The following is a 27921-nucleotide window of genomic DNA, read 5'->3' as shown; positions in this document are numbered from 1 at the left end:
CTCTCCTCTATCATTTATTATAAACACTTGTATATGAGTGTGAATATATGCTGGGTGACTTGGGCAACTATACATGACATTTATATAAAGTTTGGTAAATTGTCAACTATTTCTAACAAGAATGTTTTACAGCAACAGATGTTGTAGTCTCGAATTTCAGTGCGGTTTAAGCATGCATTTATGTATAAAGCAGTTCCACCTCTACTATCTCTATCCCTAACAAATGATTTATAGTCCAACATATTGTACTTGCTAATCAGACTGTTTTTCATGTTTAGAAGTGTTTCTGATAATCCAATTATATCTATACGTATGTTAAGCGTTTACCATGCAATGCAACTAAGCAATATAAAGTCCCTTTAATTCTCAAGCAAACTGATGTTATGATTTGGTGACTGGCTATTCCAAGACCGTACATTGATAATCAACCCTAGTTATGTTGCCTGGCACAGTAGGGACCTGACTCCATCTGACCTCAACTACATGACCTACATGACCTGATCCCACTCTCCTCTGCTACATCGTCAACCAACTGACCTCTACCCAGCCTCAATAAAACATTTTCTCATACAATTGTAAGGAAAGTTAACCTTTAATTTATGCAGCAATGAGTTCGGAACCTTTATTGCTGAGGTGAATTTTGTTTCTGTTGAATAATCTCCTATGTCCTATGAAGTCAAGCCATGGGTTTACAAAGCCGATGTTAATACAGAGACAGACATATAAATTTTTTTTTTTTTTTTTTTTTTTTTTTATACTTTGTCGCTGTCTCCCGCGTTTGCGAGGTAGCGCAAGGAAACAGACTAAAGAAATGGCCCAACCCACCCCCATACACATGTATATACACACGTCCACACACGCAAATATACATACCTACACAGCTTTCCATGGTTTACCCCAGACGCTTCACATGCCTTGATTCAATCCACTGACAGCACGTCAACCCCGGTATACCACATCGCTCCAATTCACTCTATTCCTTGCCCTCCTTTCACCCTTCTGCATGTTCAGGCCCCGATCACACAAAATCTTTTTCACTCCATCTTTCCACCTCCAATTTGGTCTCCCTCTTCTCCTTGTTCCCTCCACCTCCGACACATATATCCTCTTGGTCAATCTTTCCTCACTCATCCTCTCCATGTGCCCAAACCACTTCAAAACACCCTCTTCTGCTCTCTCAACCATGCTCTTTTTATTTCCACACATCTCTCTTACCCTCACGTTACTCACTCGATCAAACCACCTCACACCACACATTGTCCTCAAACATCTCATTTCCAGCACATCCATCCTCCTGCGCACAACTCTATCCATAGCCCACGCCTCGCAACCATACAACATTGTTGGAGCCACTATTCCTTCAAACATACCCATTTTTGCTTTCCGAGATAATGTTCTCGACTTCCACACATTCTTCAAGGCTCCCGGGATTTTCGCCCCCTCCCCCACCCTATGATCCACTTCCGCTTCCATGGTTCCATCCGCTGCCAGATCCACTCCCAGATATCTAAAACACTTCACTTCCTCCAGTTTTTCTCCATTCAAACTCACCTCCCAATTGACTTGACCCTCAACCCTACTGTACCTAATAACCTTGCTCTTATTCACATTTACTCTTAACTTTCTTCTTCCACACACTTTACCAAACTCAGTCACCAGCTTCTGCAGTTTCTCACATGAATCAGCCACCAGCGCTGTATCATCAGCGAACAACAACTGACTCACTTCCCAAGCTCTCTCATCCCCAACAGACTTCATACTTGCCCCTCTTTCCAAAACTCTTGCATTTACCTCCCTAACAACCCCATCCATAAACAAATTAAACAACCATGGAGACATCACACACCCCTGCCGCAAACCTACATTCACTGAGAACCAATCACTTTCCTCTCTTCCTACATGTACACATGCCTTACATCCTCGATAAAAACTTTTCACTGCTTCTAACAACTTTCCTCCCACACCATATATTCTTAATACCTTCCACAGAGCATCTCTATCAACTCTATCATATGCCTTCTCCAGATCCATAAATGCTACATACAAATCCATTTGCTTTTCTAAGTATTTCTCACATACATTCTTCAAAGCAAACACCTGATCCACACATCCTCTACCACTTCTGAAACCACACTGCTCTTCCCCAATCTGATGCTCTGTACATGCCTTCACCCTCTCAATCAATACCCTCCCATATAATTTACCAGGAATACTCAACAAACTTATACCTCTGTAATTTGAGCACTCACTCTTATCCCCTTTGCCTTTGTACAATGGCACTATGCACGCATTCCGCCAATCCTCAGGCACCTCACCATGAGTCATACATACATTAAATAACCTTACCAACCAGTCAACAATACAGTCACCCCCTTTTTTAATAAATTCCACTGCAATACCATCCAAACCTGCTGCCTTGCCGGCTTTCATCTTCCGCAAAGCTTTCACTACCTCTTCTCTGTTTACCAAATCATTTTCCCTAACCCTCTCACTTTGCACACCACCTCGACCAAAACACCCTATATCTGCCACTCTATCATCAAACACATTCAGCAAACCTTCAAAATACTCACTCCATCTCCTTCTCACATCACCACTACTTGTTATCACCTCCCCATTTGCGCCCTTCACTGAAGTTCCCATTTGCTCCCTTGTCTTACGCACTTTATTTACCTCCTTCCAGAACATCTTTTTATTCTCCCTAAAATTTAATGATACTCTCTCACCCCAACTCTCATTTGCCCTTTTTTTCACCTCTTGCACCTTTCTCTTGACCTCCTGTCTCTTTCTTTTATACATCTCCCACTCAATTGCATTTTTTCCCTGCAAAAATCGTCATATAAATAAAGACATGAAATAGATAGTTAAACAGACAGAAAAACACACATACATACATGTATGATAGACAGTTACAAACAGATACCAGTTTTGATACACACACAATGCTGTTTAGGCTCAGATGGTTGAAATGAAGTTTTCTGATTAAAAAGGAGTGATCAAGCAAAACTCCTTAAAATAACCCTCAACAGTTATTCCTATGCATTTACATATTATCCTTAACTTCAGAACCATTACATACTTTTAAAAGTCCTTTTTTCTTTTTCCCTATAATTCCAATGCTCAGTACAAATAATTCACTTTGCAGAAGAAACTTCCTTCACTCCACTTATTTCTTAAAATGACATGGATAAAAGCTAGAATAACAACAGTTTCTAAAACGTATCATTCAGATATTTTCATCAGACTGTGACAAAAGGGTGTACATGATGGTGAAACTCATTCTGGGTAGATGTTCCTAGGTCTCATGGTTTTATACAAGTATAACATGATTAGACATAAAATGGATAGAAAAGTATACAAACACAGTGACAGAAAACTTACTAAAGTAATGAGATACTTAAACCTAATGAATACCTAAGATTATAGAAGTGTGACTAATACTGTCAAAAAATACACAAAATACTTACAGGTACAGCTACACAGTCTGACAGCTATGGAAAAAAAAGATGCATGGTAATGTAATATGTTCAAGAAGTTTTATATAGCATATTCTTCATACCACTGTGATATTTCAGATATGACATAGAAACAAAAATAAAGTAAAAAAAACTTCATTGCATAAACATTTACTCTGTTTTAGAACAGAAATACAAAAATGTGAAAAATGCATTCATGCTTTTTAGTTATATGAATCCTGAGGTAGGGGGATGGTGAAGAATCATAAATGTCCAGAATAATGAAAAGCATGGGAAACAGTGCAACATCACAACTGAATTTGTTTCTGACAGCTCATGAACATTTCACTGTTGACAAACATTAGTCTGCTAAGCAACAGAAGAAAATTTAAGGAAATGACAAGACTATAATGACCATCTGATGTGCAGTAATACATACAATCACATAACATATTTTTGGGCACTTGAGTTCATCAGTTATGGAGACTTTTGCAGTGGCCACTCCCTTTGAGGGAGTTCCCAAGGGAATGAGTGTAAGAGATACATATAGATAGTTCAAGTAAGGGGAGTGGGGGAGGAATGGGATGTATTTAGGGAATCAGTGATGGATTGCGCAAAAGATGCTTGTGGCATGAGAAGAGTGGGAGATGGGTTGATTAGAAAGGGTAGTGAGTGGTGGGATGAAGAAGTAAGATTATTAGTGAAAGAGAAGAGAGAGGCATTTGGACAATTTTTGCAGGGAAAAAATGCAAATGACTGGGAGATGTATAAAAGAAAGAGACAGGAGGTCAAGAGAAAGGTGCAAGAGGTGAAAAAGAGGGCAAATGAGAGTTGGGATGAGAGAGTATCATCAAATTTTAGGGAGAATAAAAAGATGTTCTGGAAGGAGGTAAATAAAGTGCGTAAGACAAGGGAACAAATGGGAACTTCAGTGAAGGGTGCAAATGGGGAGGTGATAACAAGTAGTGGTGATGTGAGAAGGAGATGGAGTGAGTATTTTGAAGGTTTGTTGAATGTGTTTGATGATAGAGTGGAAGATATAGGGTGTTTTGGTCGAGGTGGTGTGCAAAGTGAGAGGGTTAGGGAAAATGATTTGGTAAACAGAGAAGAGGTAGTAAAAGCTTTGCGGAAGATGAAAGCCGGCAAGGCAGCAGGTTTGGATGGTATTGCAGTGGAATTTATTAAAAAAGGGGGTGACTGTATTATTGACTGGTTGGTAAGGTTATTTAATGTATGTATGACTCATGGTGAGGTGCCTGAGGATTGGCGGAATGCGTGCATAGTGCCATTGTACAAAGGCAAAGGGGATAAGAGTGAGTGCTCAAATTACAGAGGTATAAGTTTGTTGAGTATTCCTGGCAAATTATATGGGAGGGGATTGATTGAGAGGGTGAAGGCATGTACAGAGCATCAGATTGGGGAAGAGCAGTGTGGTTTCAGAAGTGGTAGAGGATGTGTGGATCAGGTGTTTGCTTTGAAGAATGTATGTGAGAAATACTTAGAAAAGCAAATGGATTTGTATGTAGCATTTATGGATCTGGAGAAGGCATATGATAGAGTTGATAGAGATGCTCTGTGGAAGGTATTAAGAATATATGGTGTGGGAGGCAAGTTGTTAGAAGCAGTGAAAAGTTTTTTATCGAGGATGTAAGGCATGTGTACGCGTAGGAAGAGAGGAAAGTGATTGGTTCTCAGTGAATGTAGGTTTGCAGCTGGGGTGTGTGATGTCTCCATGGTTGTTTAATTTGTTTATGGATGGGGTTGTTAGGGAGGTGAATGCAAGAGTTTTGGAAAGAGGGGCAAGTATGAAGTCTGTTGGGGATGATAGAGCTTGGGAAGTGAGTCAGTTGTTGTTCGCTGATGATACAGCACTGGTGGCTGATTCATGTAAGAAACTGCAGAAGCTGGTGACTGAGTTTGGTAAAGTGTGTGAAAGAAGAAAGTTAAGAGTAAATGTGAATAAGAGCAAGGTAATTAGGTACAGTAGGGTTGAGGGTCAAGTCAACTGGGAGGTAAGTTTGAATGGAGAAAAACTGGAGGAAGTAAAGAGTTTTAGATATCTGGGAGTGGATCTGGCAGCGGATGGAACCATGGAAGCGGAAGTGGATCATAGGGTGGGGGAGGGGGCTAAAATCCTGGAAGCCTTGAAGAATGTGTTGAAGTCGAGAACATTATCTCGGAAAGCAAAAATGGGTATGTTTGACGGATTAGTGGTTCCAACAATGTTGTATGGTTGCGAGGCGTGGGCTATGGATAGAGTTGTGCGCAGGAGGATGGATGTGCTGGAAATGTGATGTTTGAGGACAATGTGTGGTGTGAGGTGGTTTGATCGAGTAAGTAACGTAAGGGTAAGAGAGATGTGTGGAAATAAAAAGAGCGTGGTTGAGAGAGCAGAAGAGGGTGTTTTGAAATGGTTTGGGCACATGGAGAGAATGAGTGAGGAAAGATTGACCAAGAGGATATATGTGTAAGAGGTGGAGGGAACGAGGAGAAGTGGGAGACCAAATTGGAGGTGGAAAGATGGAGTGAAAAAGATTTTGTGTGATCAGGGCCTGAACATGCAGGAGGGTGGAAGGAGGGCAAGGAATAGAGTGAATTGGATCGATGTGGTATACCGGGGTTGACGTGCTGTCAGTGGATTGAATCAGGGCATGTGAAGCGTCTGGGATAAACCATGGAAAGCTGTGTAGGTATGTATATTTGCGTGGGTGGACGTTTGTATATACATGTGTATGGGGGTGGGTTGGGCCATTTCTTTCGTCTGTTTCCTTGCGCTACCTCGCAAACGCGGAAGACATCGACAAAGCAAAAAAAAAAAAAAAAAAAAAGTTCAATTTCAATGCTTTACTCCTTGATAAAGGAAAGGGAATCTAGTGCGGGAATCTAGTGCTGTCGCTAGGTACCCCTGTACAATACTACAAGAAACATCTGGCATGAGTCACAAGTACATTTAAATATAACAACGGGGCTTACTAAAGCCTCAGGAAGGAAGGAAGGATGGACATTCCTGCAATATGTCAACGTGTCTCCATCAAGGGGTCATGGAATGGGGGTCCAGTAGGCATCGTAGAAGCATTTGTGTGGGGACATCTTTAAGGTAATGGATAAGGGTACAACTGTTGGGTATCTTGCATAATGCACAAGCGTGATGCTCAGGGAAGGCATGGATGCCAATCTCCCAAGCAAAGTCGTTCCCGATGATGATATGGGCAGCAATTATGTCCCTTTTCTGTGATCCTTTCCCATAGACATATGAAGTCAGGGAGTTTACGGAGAGTGTCACACCAGGTGGGCTTGGAGTCCAGGGGGACAGCTGCTTCCCAAGCTTCTCTCTTCTTGCAGTGATTTTGGATTCTAAGTTGCATCAGTATTTGAAGAACAACGTAGTCAGGTGTGGTCTTTTACAAGCAGTCTTGGCAAGGCCATCTACTGCCTCATTCCCTGAGGTACCGACATTACCAGGTATACATAGGAACATCACAGAACAACCTACATCCTGAATGATAAGTTTTGAGAAAGACATACTCGCTCTCAGGGGTGGTGTCCTGTAAGCCATGAGAGATGTCTTGAACCTCCTGGGAATAAAAACCTCTTAACCCCTTGTCTTACTGGTGAGGCATGTGCCTTTAATCATTCTTAATCAACTGCTAGGCACTAAACCAGTCAAGGATTTCTGATAAGTAATGATGCCATTGTCTGTAAGTCACTGGTCGAGATGCACCTCAACATTCTTGGAAAACAGGCACAAACCTGGGGGTCTTCACCACCACTTACAGAAAGTTTTTGGAGAGGCATGGAAGGGTGGTATAGAAAACCAGGAAAATGCTCAAAGGAAACTGTCATGGAGGGAAAAGATTTTTTTTGTGCTGTAAAATTAACAATGATCTCCAAGGTTAGTTTCTCATACACGCCATGAGGAGATATCAACATGGGAGAGGAGCAGGAGGGTTTGAGAAATAATTCATCAATAGGCTAAGGCTGGCAAGAATATTACATTAAGATTCATCTTGTTATACCAAGGTCCTTCAGCCTTGATGGTGGCAAACCCCAGGCCATGAAATACCAACCTTCTAAACCTAGAGGAAGGTATCATAGACAGACTTGTTAAAGTAAAATCCAAAGATCTCCCGCATAAAGTCCTCTGTGGCAATATTCTCAGAAAGGCCAACAGTGGAGGATACCTTTTTGACATACTCGAGAGTATGTTCACAAAACATTTTTCCTGAACCTAGGCAAAACTGTTCCCTATTGAAAAAAGTTTTAAGATTACTAAGATTCATCCAATTTTCATGAGCCACAAGGAACAGTTATGATGTGACATACTGCAGGTACTCTTTTTCTTAGCACCAAGAGCAATCAAGAAATTAGTTTCATGAACTGCTGAGGTGCTATAATACCCATTAATTTCTATGGATGCAGGAAAATTGGACTTTTGTGCACTCCTGTTAAACCATTACCCTTGTAAATCCTAGAAAAGGATAGAAAGGAAATCGAAAACAGAATTTTGGTACTCACAAAAACAAGAATACGTCACCATCTTCTCACAAGTACCATACACCAACTCAAAACTTTGCTTATCATTATCATGTTTTTTCACATAAGTACATTTGCCAATTCCTGTCCACTCAAACATTTAAAAGTATCATCATGACAGAGTCCATTCAATCTATGTCCCCTAGTCCCTGGCATCATGGGGTGCTAAGAACCTCCAGTCATCTACCTGACTCTACTGCTAATGAGAGGGAGGGCTCTGGCAATAATAGTACCAGCACCTCGCACAAATGAGAGTTGCTGTGAGAGAGTATCATTAAACTTAGGGAGAATAAAAAGATGTTTCAGAAGGAGGTAAATAATGTGCAAAAGAAGAGAACAAATGGGATCATCAGTGAAGGTACAAAAGAAGAAGTGATAACAGGTAATGATGAAGTGAGGAAGAGATGGAGGGAGTTGTTTTCAAGGAATATTAAATGCGTTTGATGACAGAGTGGCTGTTGTAGGGAGTTTTGGTCGAGGTGGGACATGAAGTGAGAGAGTCATAGAGAGTGGTTTGGTGAAGAGAGAAGATGAAATGCAGCAAGGTGGCTGGAGTGGATGGTTATTTATTTATATTTATTATACTTTGTCGATGTCTCCCGTGTTAGCGAGGTAGCACAAGGAAACAGACAAAAGAATGGCCCAACCCACCCACATACACATGTATGTATATATACGTCCACACATGCAAATATACATGCCTATACATCTCAATGTATACATATATATACACACACAGACATATACACATGTACATAATTCATAGTCTGCCCTTACTCATTCCCGTCGCCACCACACCACACATGAAATGACAACCCCCTCCCCTGCATGTGCACAAGGTAGCACGAGGAAAAGACAACAAAGGCCACATTCGTTCACACTCAGTCTCTACCTGTCATGTATAATGCACCGAAACCACAACTCCCTTTCCACATCCAGGCCCCACAAAACTTTCCATGGTTTACCCCTGATGCTTCAAATGCCCTGGTTCAATCCATTGACAGCATGTCGACCCCGGTATACCATATATGTGTCAGAGGTGGAGGGAACGAGGAGAAGTGGGAGACCAAATTGGAGGTGGAAAGATGGAGTGAAAAAGATTTTGTGTGATCGGGGCCTGAACATGCAGGAGGGTGAAAGGCGGGCAAGGAATAGAGTGAATTGGATCGATGTGGTATACCGGGGTTGACGTGCTGTCAGTGGATTGAATCAGGGCATGTGAAGCATCTGGGGTAAGCCATGGAAAGTTGTGTGGGGCCTAGGTGTGGAAAGGGAGCTGTGATTTCGGGCATTATTGCATGACAGCTAGAGACTGAGTGTGAACGAATGGGACCTTTGTTGTCTTTTCCTAGCGCTACCTCACACACAGGAGGGGGGAAGGGGATGGTATTCCATGTGTGGCGAGGTGGCGATGGGAATGAATAAAGGCAGACAGTGTGAATTGTGTGCATGGGTATATATGTATGTGTCTGTGTGTGTATATATATATGTGTACATTGAGATGTATAGGTATGTATATTTGCGTGTGTGAGCGTGTATGTATGTACATGTGTATGGGGGTGGGTTGGGCCATTTCTTTCGTCTGTTTCCTTGCGCTACCTCGCAAACGCGGGAGACAGCGACAAAGCAAAATAAATAAATATATATATATATATATATATATATATTTTATTTTTTTTATTATACTTTGTTGCTGTCTCCCGCGTTTGCGAGGTAGCGCAAGGAAACAGACGAAAGAAATGGCCCAACCCCCCCCCCATACACATGTATATACATACGTCCACACACGCAAATATACATACCTACACAGCTTTCCATGGTTTACCCCAGACGCTTCACATGCCTTGATTCAATCCACTGACAGCACGTCAACCCCGGTATACCACATCGATCCAATTCACTCTATTCCTTGCCCTCCTTTCACCCTCCTGCATGTTCAGGCCCCGATCACACAAAATCCTTTTCACTCCATCTTTCCACCTCCAATTTGGTCTCCCTCTTCTCCTCGTTCCCTCCACCTCCGACACATATATCCTCTTGGTCAATCTTTCCTCACTCATTCTCTCCATGTGCCCAAACCACTTCAAAACACCCTCTTCTGCTCTCTCAACCACGCTCTTTTTATTTCCACACATCTCTCTTACCCTTACGTTACTCACTCGATCAAACCACCTCACACCACACATTGTCCTCAAACATCTCATTTCCAGCACATCCATCCTCCTGCGCACAACTCTATCCATAGCCCACGCCTCGCAACCATACAACATTGTTGGAACCACTATTCCTTCAAACATACCCATTTTTGCTTTCCGAGATAATGTTCTCGACTTCCACACATTCTTCAAGGCCCCCAGAATTTTCGCCCCCTCCCCCACCCTATGATCCACTTCCGCTTCCATGGTTCCATCCGCTGCCAGATCCACTCCCAGATATCTAAAACACTTCACTTCCTCCAGTTTTTCTCCATTCAAACTCACCTCCCAATTGACTTGACCCTCAACCCTACTGTACCTAATAACCTTGCTCTTATTCACATTTACTCTTAACTTTCTTCTTCCACACACTTTACCAAACTCAGTCACCAGCTTCTGCAGTTTCTCACATGAATCAGCCACCAGCGCTGTATCATCAGCGAACAACAACTGACTCACTTCCCAAGCTCTCTCATCCCCAACAGACTTCATACTTGCCCCTCTTTCCAAAACTCTTGCATTTACCTCCCTAACAACCCCATCCATAAACAAATTAAACAACCATGGAGACATCACACACCCCTGCCGCAAACCTACATTCACTGAGAACCAATCACTTTCCTCTCTTCCTACACGTACACATGCCTTACATCCTCGATAAAAACTTTTCACTGCTTCTAACAACTTTCCTCCCACACCATATATTCTTAATACCTTCCACAGAGCATCTCTATCAACTCTATCATATGCCTTCTCCAGATCCATAAATGCTACATACAAATCCATTTGGGGAAGAGCAGTGTGGTTTCAGAAGTGGTAGAGGATGTGTGGATCAGGTGTTTGCTTTGAAGAATGTATGTGAGAAATACTTAGAAAAGCAAATGGAATATATATATATATATATATATATATATATGGAAGCAGAAGTGAGTCAGAGGGTGGGAGACAGGGCAAAGTTCTGGGAGCATTGAAAATGTGTGGAAGGCGAGAACGTTATATCGGAGAGCAAAAATGGGTATGTTTGAAGGAATAGTGGTTCCAACAATGTTATATGGTTATGAGGCATGGGCTATAGATAAGGTTGTGTGGAGAAGTGGGGATGTGTTGGATATGAGATGTTTGGGGACAATATGTGGTGTGAGGTGGTTTGATCGAGTAAATAATGAAAGGGTAAGAGACATGAGTCGTAATAAAAAGAGTGTGGTTGAGAGAGCAGAAGAGGGTGTTTTAAAATGATTTGGTCACATGGAGAGAATGAGTGAGGAAAGACTGACAAAGCGGATATATGTGTCAGAGGTGGAGGGAACGAAAAGTGGGAGACCAAACTGGAGGTGGATGGTTGGAGTGAAAAAGATTTTGAGCGAATGGAGGCTGAATATAGAGGAGGGTGAAAGGCATGAAAGGAATAGGGTGAATTGGAATGATGTGGTATACCGGGGTCAGCGTGCTGTCAACCAGGGCATGTGAAGCATTTGAGGTAACCATGGAAATTTTGTGGGGCCTGGATGTGGAGAGGGAGCTGTGGTTTCGGTGCATTACACATATATACATGACAGCTAGAGACTGGGTGTGAATGAATGTGGCCTTAGTTGTCTTTCCCTAGCGCTATCTCACGCACATGCGGGGAGAGGGGGTTGTCATTTCATGTGTGGCAGAGTGGCAACAGGAATGAATAAAGGCAGGAAACATGAATTATGTACATGTGTATATATGTATATGCCTGTGTATGTATATATATATATGTATACCTTGAAATATAAATGTATGTATATGTGCATGTGTGGACATGTATGTATAAACATGCATATGACGGTGGGTTGGGCCATGCTTTCGTCTGTTTCCTTGTGCTACCTCGCTAATGCGGGAGACTGCGGCAAAGTATAATAAAATGAATATAAAATAAATACACATCTTATACATTATACTTTGTCACTGTCTCCCGCGTTAGCGAGGTACCACAAGAAAACAGACGAAAGAACAGCCCAACCCACGTACAGGTGAGCGAGTGTGTTAGCAGCTTTGATGCACGAGACCGGGTTATAGTGATGGGTGATTTGAATGCAAAGGTAAGAATTTGGCAGCTGAGGGTATAATTGGTATACATTGGGTGTTTAGTGTTGTAAATGGAAATGGTGAAAAGCTTGTGGATTTTGGTGCTGAAAAATGACTGGTGATAGGGAATACCTGGTTTAAAAAGAGATATACATAAGTACATGTATGTAAGTAGGAGAGAGGGCCACAGAGTGTTATTGGATACGTGTTAACTGATAGGCGTGTGAAAGAAAGTATTTTAGATGTTAATGTGCTGAGAGGGGCAAGTGGATGGATGTCGCATCAGTATCTTGTTGAGGCGAAGGTGAAGGTGAATATATGTAGGGGTTTTCAGAAAAGAAGAGAGAATGTTGGGGCGAAGAGAGTGGTGAAAGTATGGGAGCCTGGAAAGGACACTAGAATGAGGAAGTAACAGGAGAGAGTGAGTGTAGAATGTTAAAAGGTGAGAGCAAATGACATAAGGGGAGTGGGGGAGGAATGGGATGTTTTTAGGGAAGCAGTGATGACTTGTGCAAAATATGCCTGTGGCATGAGAAAGATGGGAGGTGGGTAGATTAGACACGGTAGTGAATGGTGGAATGAAGATTGTTAGTGAAAGAGAAGAGAGAGGCATTTGGACGATTTTTGCAGGGAAATAGTGCAAATGACTGGGAGATGTATAAAAGATAGAGGCAAGAGGTCAAGAGAAAGGTGCAAGAAGTGAAAAAGAGGGCAAATGAGAGTATCATTAAATTTTAGAAAGAATAAAAAGATGTTCTGGAAGGAGGTAAGTAAAGTGCATAAGACAAGAGAACAAATGGGATATTGGGAGGTAGTACAAAGTAGCGGTGAAGTGAGAGGGAGATGGAAAGAGTATTTTGAAGGTTTGTTGAATGTGTTTGATGATAGAGTGGCAGATATAGGGTGTTTTGGTTGAGGTGGTGTGCGAAGTGAGAGGGTCAGGGAGAATGATTTGGTAAACAGAGAAGAGGTAGTAAAAGCTTTGCAGAAGATGAAAGCTGGCAAGGCAGCAGGTTTGGATGGTATTGCAGTGGAATTTATTAAAAAAGGAGGTGACTGTGTTATTGACTGGTTGGTGAGGTTATTCAATGTATGTATGGTTTATGGTGAAGTGCCTGAGGATTGGCGGAATGCATGCATAGTGCTATTGTACAAAGGCAAAGGGGATAAAGGTGAGTATTCAAATTACATTGGTATAAGTTTTGTTGAGTATTCCTGGGAAATTATATGGGAGGGTACTGATTGAGAGGGTGAAGGCATGTACAGAGCATTAGATTGGGGAAGAGCAGTGTGGTTTCAGAAGTGGTAGAGGATGTGTGGGTCAGGTGTTTGCTTTGAAAAACTATTATTTACTTTATTTTGCTTTGTCGCTGTCTCCTGCATTAGCGAGGAAGCGCAAGGAAACAGATGAAAGAATGGCCCAACCCACCCACATACACATGTATATATACATACACGTCCACACACGCAAATATACATACCTAGACATCTCAATGTACACCAATATACACACACAGACATATACATATATGCACATGTACATAATTCATACTGTCTGCCTTTATCTATTCCCACCGCCATCTCGCCACACATGGAATAACAACCCCCTCTCCCCTCATGTGTGCGAGGTAGCGCAGGAAAAAGACAACAAAGGCCCCATTCGTTCACACTCAGTCTCTAGCTGTCATGTAATAATGCACTGAAACCACAGTTCCCTTTTCACATCCAGGCCCCACACAACTTTCCATGGTTTACCCCAGATGCTTTATATGCCCTAGTTCAATCCATTGACAGCACGTCGACCCCGGTATACCACATCGTTCCAATACACTATTCCTTGCACGCCCTTCACCCTCCTGCGTGTTCAGGCCCCGATCACTCAAAATCTTTTTCACTCCATCTTTCCACCTTCAATTTGGTCTCCCACTTCTCCTCGTTCCCTCCACCTCTAACACATATATCCTCTGGTCAATCTTTCCTCACTCATTCTCTCCATGTGACCAAACCATTTCAAAACACCCTCTTCTGCTCTCTCAACCACACTCTTTTTATTTCCACACATCTCTCTTACCCTTACATTACTTACTCGATCAAACCACCTCACACCACATATTGTCCTCAAACATCTCATTTCCAGCACTTCCACCCTCCTCTGCACAACTCTATCCACAGCCTATGCCTTGCAGCCATACAACATTGTTGGAACCACTATTCCTTCAAACACACCCATTTTTGCTTTCCGAAATAATGTTCTCGACTTCCAAACATTCTTCAAGGCTCCCAGAATTTTTGCCCCTTCCCCCACCCTATGATTCCCTTCCGCTTCCATGGTTCCATCCACTGCCAGATCCACTCCCAGATATCTAAAACACTTTACTTCCTCCAGTTTTTCTCCATTCAAACTTACCTCCTAATTGACTTGACCCTCAACCCTACTTTACCTAATAACCTTGCTTTTATTCATATTTACTCTTAAACTTTCTTCTTTCACACACTTTACCAAACTCAGTCACCACCTTCTGCAGTTTCTCACATGAATCAGCCACCAGCGCTGTATCATCAGCGAACAACAACTGACTCACTTCCCAAGCTCTCTCATCCACAACAGACTGCATACTAGCCCCTCTTTCCAAAACTCTTCCATTCACCTCCCTAACAACCCCATCCATAAACAAATTAAACAACCATGGAGACATCACACACCCCTGCCGCAAACCTACATTCACTGAGAACCAATCACTTTCCTCTCTTCCTACAAGTACACATGCCTTATATCCTCAATAAAAACTTTTCACTGCTTCTAACAACTTACCTCCCACACCATATATTCTTAATACCTTCCACAGAGCATCTCTGTCAACTCTATCATATGCCTTCTCCAGATCCATAAATGCTAAATACAAATCCATTTGCTTTTCTAAGTATTTCTCACATACATTCTTCAAAGCAAACACCTGATCCACACATCCTCTACCACTTCTGAAACCACACTGCTCTTCCCCAATCTGATGCTCTGTACATGCCTTCACCCTCTCAATCAATACCCTCCCATATAATTTACCAGGAATACTCAACAAACTTATACCTCTGTAATTTGAGCACTCACTCTTATCCCCTTTCCCTTTGTTCAATGGCACTATGCAAGCATTCCACCAATCCTCAGGCACCTCACCAGGAATCATACATACATTAAATAACCTTACCAAGCAGTCAACAATACAGTCACCCCCTTTTTTAATAAATTCCACTGCAATACCATCCAAAACTGCTGCCTTGCCGGCATTCATCTTCCGCAAAGCTTTTACTACCTCTTCTCTGTTTACCAAGTCATTTTCCCTAACCCCCTCACTTTGCACACCACTTCGACCAAAACACCCTATATCTGCCACTCTATCATCAAACACATTCAACTAACCTTCAAAATACTCACTCCATCTCCTTCTCACATCACCACTATTTGTTATCACCTCCCCATTAGCCCCCTTCACTGAAGTTCCCATTTGCTCCCTTGTCTTACGCGCTTTATTTACCTCCTTCCTAAACATCTTTTTATTCTCCCTAAAATTTAATGATACTCTCTCACTCCAACTCTCATTTGCCTTCTTTTTCACCTCTTGCACCTTCCTCTTGACCTCCTGCCTCTTTCTTTTATACATCTCCCACTCATTTGCATTTTTTCCCTGCAAAAATCGTCCAAATGCCTCTCTCTTCTCTTTCACTAATAATCTTACTTCTTCATCCCACCACTCACTACCCTTTCTAATCAACCCACCTCCCACGCTTCTCATGCCACAAGCATCTTCTGCGCAAGCCATCACTGCTTCCTTAAATACATCCCATTCCTCCCCCACTCCCCTTACCTCCTTTGTTCTCACCATTTTCCATTCTGTACTAAGTCTCTCCTGGTACTTCCTCACCCCACTCCTTACCTCATTTGTTCTCACCTTTTTCCATTCTGTACTCAGACTCTCCTGGTACTTCCTCACACAAGTCTCCTTCCCAAGCTCACTTACTCTCACCACTCTCTTCACCCCAACATTCTCTCTTCTTTTCTGAAAACCCATACAAATCTTCACCTTCGCCTCCACAAGATAATGATCAGACATCCCTTCAGTTGCACCTCTCAGCACATTAACATCCAAAAGTCTCTCTTTCGCGTGCCTATCAATTAACACATAATCCAATAACACTCTCTGGCCATCTCTCCTACTTACATACGTATACTTATGTATATCTCACTTTTTAAACCAGGTATTCCCAATCACTAGTCCTTTTTCAGCACATAAATCTACAAGCTCTTCACCATTTCCATTTACAACACTGAACACCCCATGTATACCAATTATTCCCTCAACTGCCACATTACTCACCTTTGCATTCAAATCACTCATCACTATAACCCGGTCTTGTGCATCAAAACCACTAACACACTCATTCAGCTGCTCCCAAAACACTTGCCTCTCATGATCTTTCTTCTCATGCCCAGGTGCATATGCACCAATAATCACCATCTTTCTCCATCAACTTTCAGTTTTACCCATATCAATCTAGAATTTACTTTCTTACACTCTATGACATACTCCCACCACTCCTGTTTCAGGAGTAGTGCTGCTCCTTCCCTTGCTCTTGTCCTCTCTCTAACCCCTGACTTTACTCCCAAGACATTCCCAAACCACTCTTCCCCTTTATCCTTGAGCTTCGTTTCACTCAGAGCCAAAACATCCAGGTTCCTTTCCTCAAACATACTACCTATCTCTCCTTTTTTCTCATCTTGGTTACATCCACACACATATAGACACCCCAATCTGAGCCTTTGAGGAGGATGAGCACTCCCCATGTGGCTCCTTCTTCTGTTTCCCCTTTTAGAAAGTTGAAATACAAGGAGGGGAGGGTTTCAGGCCCCCCGCTCCCGTCCACTTTAGTCGCCTTCTACGACACGTGAGGAATGCGTGGGAAGTAGTCTTTCTCCCCTATCCCTAGGGATATCCCTGGGGATGGGGGAGAAAGGATACTTCCCACGCATTCCTCACATGTCGTAGAAGGCGACTAAAGGGGATGGGAGCGGGGGGACAGAAACCCTCCCCTCCTTGTATTTCAACTTTCTAAAAGGGGAAACAGAAGAAGGAGTCACGTGGGGAGTGCTCATCCTCCTCGAAGGCTCAAATTGGGGTGTCTAAATGCTTTGAAAAATATATGTGAGAAATACTTAGAAAAACAGATGGATTTGTATGTAGCATTTATGGTTCTGGAGAAGGCATATGACAGAGTAGATAGAGATGCTTTGTAGAAGTGTACGAATAGAGGAAAGTGATTAGTTCCCAGTGAATGTCGGTTTGCGGTAGGGGATACATGATGTCTCCATGGTTGTTTAATGTTTATGGATGAGGTTGTTTGGGAGGAGAATACAAGAGTTTTGGATAGAGGGGCAAGTATGCAGTCTGTTGTGGATAAGAGGACTTGGGAAGTGAGTCAGTTGTTGTTTGCCAATGATACAGTGCTGGTGGCTGATTTGGGTGAGAAACTGCAGAAGTTGGTGATTGAGTTTGGTAAAGTGTGTGAAAGAAGAAAGCTGAGAGTAAATGTGAAGAAGAGCAAGGTTATTAGGTTCAGTAGGTGTGAGGGACAAGTAAATTGGGAGGTATGTTTGAATGGAAACTGAAGGAAGTGAAGAGTTTTAGATATCTGGGAGTGGATTTGGCAGCAGATGGAACCATGGAAGTGGAAGTGAGTCACAGGGTGGAGGAGGGGATGAAGGTTCTGGGAGCATTGAAGAATGTGTGGAAGGTGAGAACGTTATCTTGGAAATCAAAAATGGGTACGTTTGAAGAAATAGTGGTTCCAACAATGCTACATGGTCGTGAGGCATGGGCTATAGATAAGGTTGAGCGGAGGAGGGTGGATGTGTTGGATATGAGATGTTTGAGGATCGAGTAAGTAATGAATGTATTAGAGAGATGAGTGGTAATAAAAAGAGTGTGGTTGAGATAGCAGAAGAGGGTGTATTGAAATGGTTTGGTCACATGGAGAGAATGAGTGAGGAAAGATTGACAAAGAGGATATATGAGTCAGAGGTGGAGGGAATGAGAAGCAGGGACCAAATTGGAGGAGGAGGGATGGAGCGAATAAGATTTTGGGTGATCGGGGCCTGGACATGCAAGAGTGAGGAGGACATGCAGGGAATGGAGTGAACTGGAACAATGTGGTATACTGGGGTCGAGGTCAACCCTGGTATACCACATCGTTCCAATTCACTCTATTCCTTGCACGTCTTTCACCTTCTTGTATGTTCAGGCCACGATCGCTCAAAATCTTTTTCACTTCATCCTTCCACCTCCAATTTGTGTCCCGCTTCTTCTTCCCTCCACCTCTGACATATAAATACTCTTTGTCAATCTTTCATCTCTCATTCTCTCCAATGTCCAAACCATTTCAATACACCTTCTGCTCTCTCAACCACACACTTTTTATTTCCTCACATTTCTCTTACCCTTTCATCACTTATTTGATCAAACCCCCTCACACCACATACTGTTCACAAACATTTCATTTCTAACACATCCACCCTCCTCCTTACAACCCTATCTATAGCCCATGCCTCACAACCACATAACATTGTTGGAACCACTATTCCTTCAAACATACCCATTTTTCCTCTCTGAGATAACATTCTCTCATTCCACACATTTTTCATTGCTCCCAGAATCTTCATCCCCTCCCCAACCCAATAACTCACTTCTGCTTCCATGGTTCTATTTGTTGCTAAGTCCACTCCCAGATATCAAAACCACTCCACTTCCTCCAATTCTCCTCCATTCAAACTTACATTCCAATTAACTTGTCCATCAACACTACTAAACCTACTAACACTGCTCTTATTCACATTTACTCTCAACTTTCACACACTTTTCCAAATTCAGTCACCAACTTCTGCAGTTTCTCAATCAAATTAGCCACCAGCACTGTGTCATCGGCGAACAACAACTTTTTCACTTCCCAAGCCCTCTCATCTTCAACAGATTGCATACTCATCCCTCTCTCCAAAACTCTTGCATTTGCCCCCCTAACCACCCCATAAAATACAAATTAAACAACCATGGGGACATCACACACCCCTGCCACACACAGACATTCACTGGGAACCAATCACTCTCCTCTCTTCCTACTTGTACACAAGCCTTACATCCTTAATAAAACTTTTCACTGCTTCTAGCATCTTACCTCCCACACCAAATACTCGTAAGACCTTCCATAATGCATCTCTATCAACTCTATCATATGCCTTCTACAGAACCATATATGCTACATACAAATCCATCTGTTTTCCTAAATATTTTTCACACATTCTTCAAAGCAAACACCTGATCCACACATCCACTACCACTTCTGAAACCACACTGCTCTTCTCCAACTTGATACTCTGTACATGCCATCACCCTCTCATATAATTTCCCAGGCATACGCAACAAAATTATGCGTCTGTACTTTGAACACACCTTTATCCCCTTAGCCTTTGTACAATGGCACTATACACACATTCTGCCAATCCTCAGGCACTTCATGATCCATACATATATTGCATATCCTAACCAACCAATCAACAACACAGTCATTCCCTTTCTTAGTAAATTCTACTGCAATACCATCCAAACCCAACCACTTCCCAAATTTCATCTTCTGCAAAGCTTTCACTAACTGTTCTCTCTTCACCAACCCATTCTCCCTGATTCTCTCATTTTGCACACCAACCCAACCAAAACGCCCTAAATCTGCCACTCTATCATCAAACACATTCAAAAAACCTTAAAAATACTCACTTCATCTCCTCACTTCACCAGCACCTGTTATTACTTCTCCCCTTTGCCCCCTTCACTGATGTTCCCATTTGTTCTCGTCTTACAAATGTTATTTACCTCCTTCCAAATCATCTTTTTTCTTCCTAAATTCTAATGATTCTCTCTAACCCCAACTCTCATTTGGCCTTTGCATCTTTCTCTTGATCTCCTGCTACTTTCTTTTATACATCTCCCAGTCATTTGCATTAATTCCCTGCAAGTATTGTCCAAACGGCTCTCTTTTCTCTTTCACCAACAACCTTACTTCTTCATCCCACTACTCACTACCCTTTCTAATATGCCCACCTTACTCATGCCACATGCATCTTTTGCACAAATCATTCATTGCTCCCCTAAATACATCTCATTCATCACCCACTCCCCTCACATCACTTACTCTCATCTTTTGCTATTCTACACTCAGTCTCTCCTGGAACTTCCTCACACGAGTCTCCTTTCCAAGCTCACTTACTGCCACTATTCTCTTCTCTCCAACATTCTCTCTTCTTTTTTGAAAACCTCAACAAATCTTCACCTTTGCCTCCATAAGATCATGATCAGACATCCCTCCAGCTGCCCCTCTCATCCCCAACAGACTGCATACTCACCCCTCTCTGCAAAACTCTTGCACTTACCTCCTTAACCACCCCATCCATAAACAAATTAAACAACCATGGGGAAATAACACACCCCTGCCACAGACTGACCTTAACTGGGAATCAATCACTCTCTTCTCTTCCTACTTGTTCACATGCCTTACATCCTTGGTAGAAACTTTTCACATATTCTAGGAGCTTACCTCCTACTCCATAAACACTTATGACCTGCCACAAAACATCTATATCAACCCTATCATATGCCTTCTCCAGATCCATTAATGCTACATACCCTATATACCCTTGCCTGAGCTAGGTATTTTATCGGCCAACCCCTAGGTGGATGAACAGCTGGGTTGACTGTGGATCAACTTCTGTAACCAAAATTCGAACCTATGTGCTTGACCCTGGGTGGCCTGTGAATGCATCATGTTGTGAAAAGAGTAAGTTGGGAGTAAATGTGCTTAAAAGAGGGTTATTAGGTTTAACCAGACATGGGTATAAGTTACTGGGGTGCACATTTGAATGGAGAATATTTGGAGGATGTAAAGTGTTTTAGACACCTGTTAAGTGCTTATGGCAGCAAATAGAACTATGGAAGTGGAGTGAGGGGGCAAAGTTTCAGGAGCAATGAAGAACATGTGCTGAGGGCAGTTATTATCTGGGAAGGTGAAAATGGGTATGTTTCTAGGAAAAGTAGTCCCAGTGATGTTACTGGATGCACATTTGAATGGAGAATATTTGGAGGATGTAAAGTGTTTTAGACACCTGTTAAGTGCTCATGGTAGCAAATAGAACTATGGAAGTGGAGTGAGGGGGCAAAGTTTCAGGAGCAATGAAGAACATGTGCTGAGGGCAGTTATTATCTGGGAAGGTGAAAATGGGTATGTTTCTAGGAAAAGTAGTCCCAGTGATGTTATTGGATGCAAGGCACATGCTATAAATAAGGGTGTGCAGAGAAAGGAGGAAGTGATGGAATTGAAATGTATAGTACAATGTGAGGTGAGGTAATATTATGAAGTATCAAAAGGATAAGAGACAGATGTGGTTATAAGAAGAGTGTGGTTGAGTAAGCTGAAGGAGGTGTGCTGAAATAGGATGGAAATATGGAGAAAATAAGTCATGAGACTGACTGAGGTAAATATGTCATAAGAGAAGGGAACAAGGAGACCAAATTGAAGATGGAAGGATGGAGTGAAAAAGAATTTGAGTACTCATGGCCTGAACATGCAGGAATATGAAAGGCATGCACAGGAATGGGATAGTGTGAACTGGAGCAATGTGGTCCACAGGGAGGAATTTGCTGTCAATGCACTTAACAAGGGAATATAAAACATCCAAGGAAACCACAAAAAAAGTCTGTGGGGCCTGGATAGGGATAAGGGGCTACAATTTCAGTGCATTAAGCATTACACATAATAGCCTTTCTTTTTCTATTCCTGATGTTACCTCACTGACACAGAATATGGTAATGAAGTAGGAAAAAAGTTAGGTAAAAGCCTAATGAAGAGACCTGTGGCAAAAATATATATAATAATACTATTTACTATATTCAATAATACTATCCCTGGGGATAGGGGAGAAAGAATACTTCCCATGCGTTGTAGAAGGCAACTAAAGGGGACGAGAGCAGGGGGCTGGAAACCCTCCCCTCCTTGTATTTTAACAATCTAAAAGGGGAAACAGAAGAAGGAGCCACATGGGGAGTGCTCATCCTCCTTGAAGGCTCAGATTGGGGTGTCTAAATGTGTTTGGATGTAACCAAGATGAGAAAAAAGGAGAGATAGGTAATATGTTTGTAGAAAGGAACCTGGATGGTTTGACTCTGAGTGAAACGAAGCTCAAGGGTAAAGGGGAAGAGCGGTTTGGGAATGTCTTGAGTAAAGTCAGGGGTTAGTGAGAGGATAAGAGCAAGGGAAGGAGCAGCACTACTTCTGAAACAGGAGCGGTGGGAGTGTAAGAAAGTAAACTCTAGATTGATATGGGTAAAACTGAGTTAATGGAGAGAGATGGGTGATTATTGGTGCATATGCACCTGGGCATGAGAAGAAAGATCATGACAGACAAGTGTTTTGGGAGCAGCTGAGTGAGTGTGTTAGTAGTTTTGATGCACGAGACTGGGTTATAGTGATGGGTGATTTGAATGCAAAGGTGAGTAACGTGGCAGTTGAAGGAATAATTGGTGTACATGGGGTGTTCGGTGTTGTACATGGAAATAATGAAGAGCTTGTAGATTTACGTACCGAAAAATGACTGGTGATTGGGAATACCTGGATTAAAAAGACAGATATAAATAAGTATACGTATGTAAGTAGGAGAGATAGCCAGAGAGTGTTATTGGATTACGTGTTAATTGATAGGCGTGCGAGAGACTTTTGAATGTTAATGTGCAGAGAGGAGCAACTGGAGGGATGTCTGATCGTTATCTTGTGGAGGCGAAGGTGAAGATTTGTAGATGTTTTCAGAAAAGAAGAGAGAATGCTGGGGTGAAGAGAGTGGTCAAAGTAAGTGAGCTTGGGAAGGAGACTTGTGTGAGGAAGTACCAGGATAGACTGAGTTCAGAATGGAAAAAGGTGAGAACAAAGGATGTAAGGGGAGTGGGGGAGGAATGGGATGTATTTAGGGAAGCAGTTATGGCTTGCGCAAAAGATGCTTATGGCATGAGAAGCGTGGGAAGTGGGCAGATTAGAAAGGGTAGTGAGTGGTGCGATGAAGAAGTAAGATTATTAGTGAAAGAGAAGAGAGAGGCATTTGGACAATTTTTGCAGGGAAATAATGCAAATGACTGGGAGATGTATAAAAGAAAGAGGCAGGAGGTCAAGAGAAAGGTGCAAGAGGTGAAAAAGAGGGCAAATGAGAGATGGGTTGAGAGAGTATCATTAAATCTTAGGGAGAATAAAAAAATGTTTTGGAAGGAGGTAAATAAAGTGTGTAAGACAAGGGAACAAATGGCAACTACAGAAGGGGCCTAATGGGGAGGTGAAAACATGTAGTGGTGATGTGAGAAGGAGATGGAGTGAGTATTTTTAAGGTTCGTTGAATGTGTTTGATGATGCAGTGGCAGATATAGGGTGTTTTGGTTGAGGTGGTGTGCAAAGTGAGAGGGTTAGGGAAAATGATTTGGTAAACAGAGATGAGGTAGTAAAATCTTTGTGGAAGATGAAAGCCGGCAAGGCAGTGGGTTTGAATGGTATTGCAGTGGAATTTATCAAAAAAGGGGGTGACTGTATTGTTGACTGGTTGGAAGGGTTATTTAATGTATATATGACCCATGGGGAGGTGCCTGAGGATTGGCGGAATGCTTGCATAGTGCCGTTGTACAAAGGCAAAGGGGATAAAAGTGAGATCAAATTACAGAGGTATAAGTTTCTTGAGTATTCCTGGGAAATTGTATGGGAGGGTACTGATTGAGAGGGTGAAGGCATGTACAGAGCATCAGATTGGGGAAGAGCAGTGTGGTTTCAGAAGTGGTAGAGGATGTGTAGATCAGGTGTTTGCTTTGAGTAATGTATGAGAAATACTTAGAAAAGCAAATGGATTTGAATGTAGCATTTATGGATCTGGAGAAGGAATATGATATAGTTTGATAGAGATGCTCTGTAGAAGGTATTAAGAATATATGGTGTGGGAGGCAAGTTGTTAGAAGCAGTGAAAAGTTTTTATCGAGGATGTAAGGCATGCATATTTGTAGGAAGAGAGGAAAGTGATTGGTTCTCAGTGAATGTAGGTTTGCGGCAGGGGTGTGTGATGTTTCCATGGTTGTTTAATTTGTTTATGGATGGGGTTGTTAGGGAGGTGAATGCAAGAGTTTTGGAAAGAGGGGCAATTATACAGTCTGTTGTGGATGAGAGAGCTTGGGAAGTGAGTCAGTTGTTGTTCGCTGATGATACAGTGCTGGTGGCTGATTCATGTGAGAAACTGCAGAAGTTGGTGACTGAGTTTGGTAAAGTGTGTGAAAGAAGAAAGCTGAAAGTAAATGTGAATAAGAGTAAGGTTATTAGGTACAGTAGGGTTGAGGGTCAAGTTAATTGGGAGGTAAGTTTGAATGGAGAAAAACTGGAAGAAGTGAAATGTTTTAGATATCTGGGAGTGGATTTGGCAACGGATGGAACCATGGAAGCGGAAGTGAATCATAGGGTGGGGGAGGGCGCAAAATTTCTGGAAGCCTTAAAGAATGTGTGGAAGTTGAGAACATTATCTCGAAAAGCAAAAATGGGTATGTTCGAAGGAATAGTAATTCCAACAATGTTATATGGTTGCAGGGCGTGGGCCATGGATAGAGTTGGGCGCAGGAGGGTGGATGTGCTGGAAATGAGATGTTTGAGGACAATATGTGGTGTGAGGTGGTTTGATCGAGTAAGTAATGATAGGGTAAGAGAGATGTGTGGTAATAAAAAGAGTGTGGTTGAGAGAGCAGAAGAGGGTGTTTTGAAATGGTCTGGTCACATGGAGAGAATGAGTGAGGAAAGATTGACCAAGAGGAAATATGTGTCAGAGGTGGAGGGAACGAGGAGAAGTAGGAGAACAAATTGGAGGTGGAGAGAGGGAGTGAAAAAGATTTTGAGTGATCGGGGCCTGAACATGCAGGAGGGTGAAAGGCATGCAAGGAACAGAGTGAATTGGAACGATGTGGTATACCGGGGTCGACATGCTGTCAATGGATTGAACCAGGGTATGTGAAGCATCTGGGGTAAACCATGGAAAGTTGTGTGGGGCCTGGATGTGGAAAGGGAGCTGTGGTTTCGGTGCATTATTACATGACAGCTAAAGACTGAGTGTGAACGAATGTGGCCTTTGTTGTCCTTTCCTAGTGCTACCTCACACACACGAGGGGGGAGGGGGTTGTTATTTCATGTGTGGTGAGGTGGCGATGGGAATGAATAAAGGCAGAGACTATGAATTATGTACATGTGTATATAAGTATATGACTGTGTGTGTAAATATATGTATACGTTGAGATGTATAGGTATGTATATTTGCGTGTGGACGTGTATGTGTACGTGGGTGGGTTGGGCCATTCTTTCGTCTGTTTCCTTGCGCTACCTCGCTAACGCGTTAGACAGCGACTATTTACGATATCATTTACCAAGTTGAATATTCAGCACTTGATAGCCATTCTCTCTCTCTCTACCAATTATTTTCTCCATTATTTTTGGGTATATCTTTATAACAAGGATAATGTAAACCAGAACACTGAATATTCTTTCTATCTTTCTTGCACAGTTTACTATATTTTGGCTTATCATCATGGCGGTATTTTCCTGGGTACACTGGCAGACTTAATATCTCTGTTGTTTCCTTGTTGAGAGGCTTTTGAGAAAGGGAGAGGTAATAATAATACAAACAAGCCCAATACTAATACTACAAAGTACATTACAGAAAACTACAGGTAATAATGTTTATCAAAATGATAAAATACTAACCTTTTTCATCTCTTTGACAGGTATGTTCTTTGCTGCAGCTGAATCATCATTTCTGCCTAAAGTAGCAGTATCCTTCCTCCCCTCTCCATCCTTACCAATGGGACTTGTAGGTAAAATGGCTGGCTTTGTGGTGCTAACAACAACAGATTTTGTTGGGGTAGACATGGATAGGGTTGTCACTGGTTTGCTAACAACCTTATCTAATGTGTCTGTTGCTTTCACTATAATTCGTCCATCAGCTGACTTAACGACTGTCACTTTGTGTCCGGGAGAAGGAGATACAGGAACTGCTACAGATTTTGGTGAGAGTTGAATTATCTTCTTTTGGCTGAAAAGCATAAATGTGCAACTTAATTTCCTTCTACCAACTGATAAAGTCAAACTTTTCTAATATCACTACCTAGTTCAAGCACAAAAATTTCCATCTTCCACTGGCTAATGACAAACTCACTGTGAGAGAAAAACCTTTAATAAAGTATGCATGTATGTATGTCTTCTTTCTTTCTTTCTTTCTTTCACACTTTTTTTTATGTTGGAGACTTCAGTCACAGTCCACATTGGGGCCAAGTGTTAATTGAAATATAAAGAGATTAATGAAAGGGGAAAAGAAATGAATGATAAGGTAAAGCATTTACGAATTCTGGAGATATGAAAAACCTGTCTTATAAGAAAAATCTGTCATAGTTATTAGAAAACAAATAAGGGGATAGAGAGTTCTAAAGCTGTGAGATGTAGGGAAAGAAAGTCATCAAAACCACCCTTCCTCAAGTTGCCAAAAGCCACACACTAATTATGTGATGCTGTAGCTTGCCAAGTGTTGTATGGTCTAGTTAATGATGGAGGCACACAAGCACCTACAATCAGAAACCAAAGTAATACCTATAAAAGAGGGGAAGTGAACCAACATTGCAGTGTATAGCAACAAGGTTGTATTTTGAGGTTAGCCTGGAAAAGTTGCTATAAGAAATTAGACTGCTTTTGACTAAACTCTGCCCAGGGAGGATGAAGAGTGAAGTCCATCCCTAAAGTGAAAACAGTACTCTAAGCATGGACAGATCAATCCTTTGTACAAAAGAAAGAACTGTTCAAAAGAAAAGAAATTTTAACAAACCCGATTCCCAGTTTCTTAAGAAACAAACTTAGCTATTTTTGTAATGTGAAGTTTCCAGAATAGGTTTGATGTAACAGTAAAACCAAGTATGTTCAATCTGACATGAGATGGAATTATAGATCCATCGAACAACAGAGGAAAGTTGCAAGGACTGTTCGATTGACAGATAGGGAGAAACCCGGTCTTGCAGGCACTGAACTTAACCAGATTTAGTCTAACCAACTGAGGTATCCAATCCGAGCTTACTGAGGAAGATATGTTGAGACAAGATGCAAATCAAGAAAGAGATGAAGCAGCAGCTTGGAAGGATGTGGAGGAATGTAAAGTTGAGTCATCAGCATATGAGTGCATTTGGTTTATTTCCAGAAAAAAGAATAACAAGTGTAGGAGACATGACAGAACTTTGAGCAACACTACTGCTGATGAAGAATGGGAATGAGGTTGATCCATCAACAACAACTGAGATAAAGTCCAAAGAGGAAGGCATGTAAAAGGGAGCTAAGTAAGGCAAAGAAGCCAAAAAGAAGGGAGCATGGAGATGAGACCTGCCAATCAAAAGCTTTGGACGTATAAAAGGCAACTTCACAGGACTCCCTAAAAATCTTTAAGAGATGACCACATATTAGTAAGATAGAATGTATCAAAAATGGATATCACCTTAAGGAAGCCATACTGATGATCCGAGAAAAGACAGATTTAAGATGTCCGAGGATACGGGAAATGA

At 41.9% G+C, this 27921-nt stretch overlaps 1 protein-coding gene across 3 annotated transcripts in view; it reads right to left on the bottom strand.

Moving 5' to 3' along the window:
- Positions 1–27921, bottom strand: part of pps (protein partner of snf) — a 424574-nt gene that overhangs the window by 78287 nt on the left and 318366 nt on the right. For 2 of the 3 annotated variants that reach the window (XM_071664264.1, XM_071664266.1), the window contains 2 exons: positions 26087–26414; positions 3468–3491 (listed from right to left, as the gene is read on the bottom strand). In XM_071664264.1, the coding sequence (XP_071520365.1) occupies positions 3468–3491; positions 26087–26414 (352 nt within the window). The remainder of the gene's footprint in view (positions 1–3467; positions 3492–26086; positions 26415–27921) is intronic. The other variant, XM_071664265.1, reaches the window with a different exon arrangement.

The sequence above is a fragment of the Panulirus ornatus genome, chromosome 8 (assembly GCF_036320965.1).
Source record: "Panulirus ornatus isolate Po-2019 chromosome 8, ASM3632096v1, whole genome shotgun sequence".
Taxonomy (NCBI): Eukaryota; Metazoa; Arthropoda; class Malacostraca; order Decapoda; family Palinuridae; genus Panulirus; species Panulirus ornatus.
Note: the sequence above shows the minus strand (reverse complement) of the source record. Positions and strands in the feature narration are given on the sequence as shown.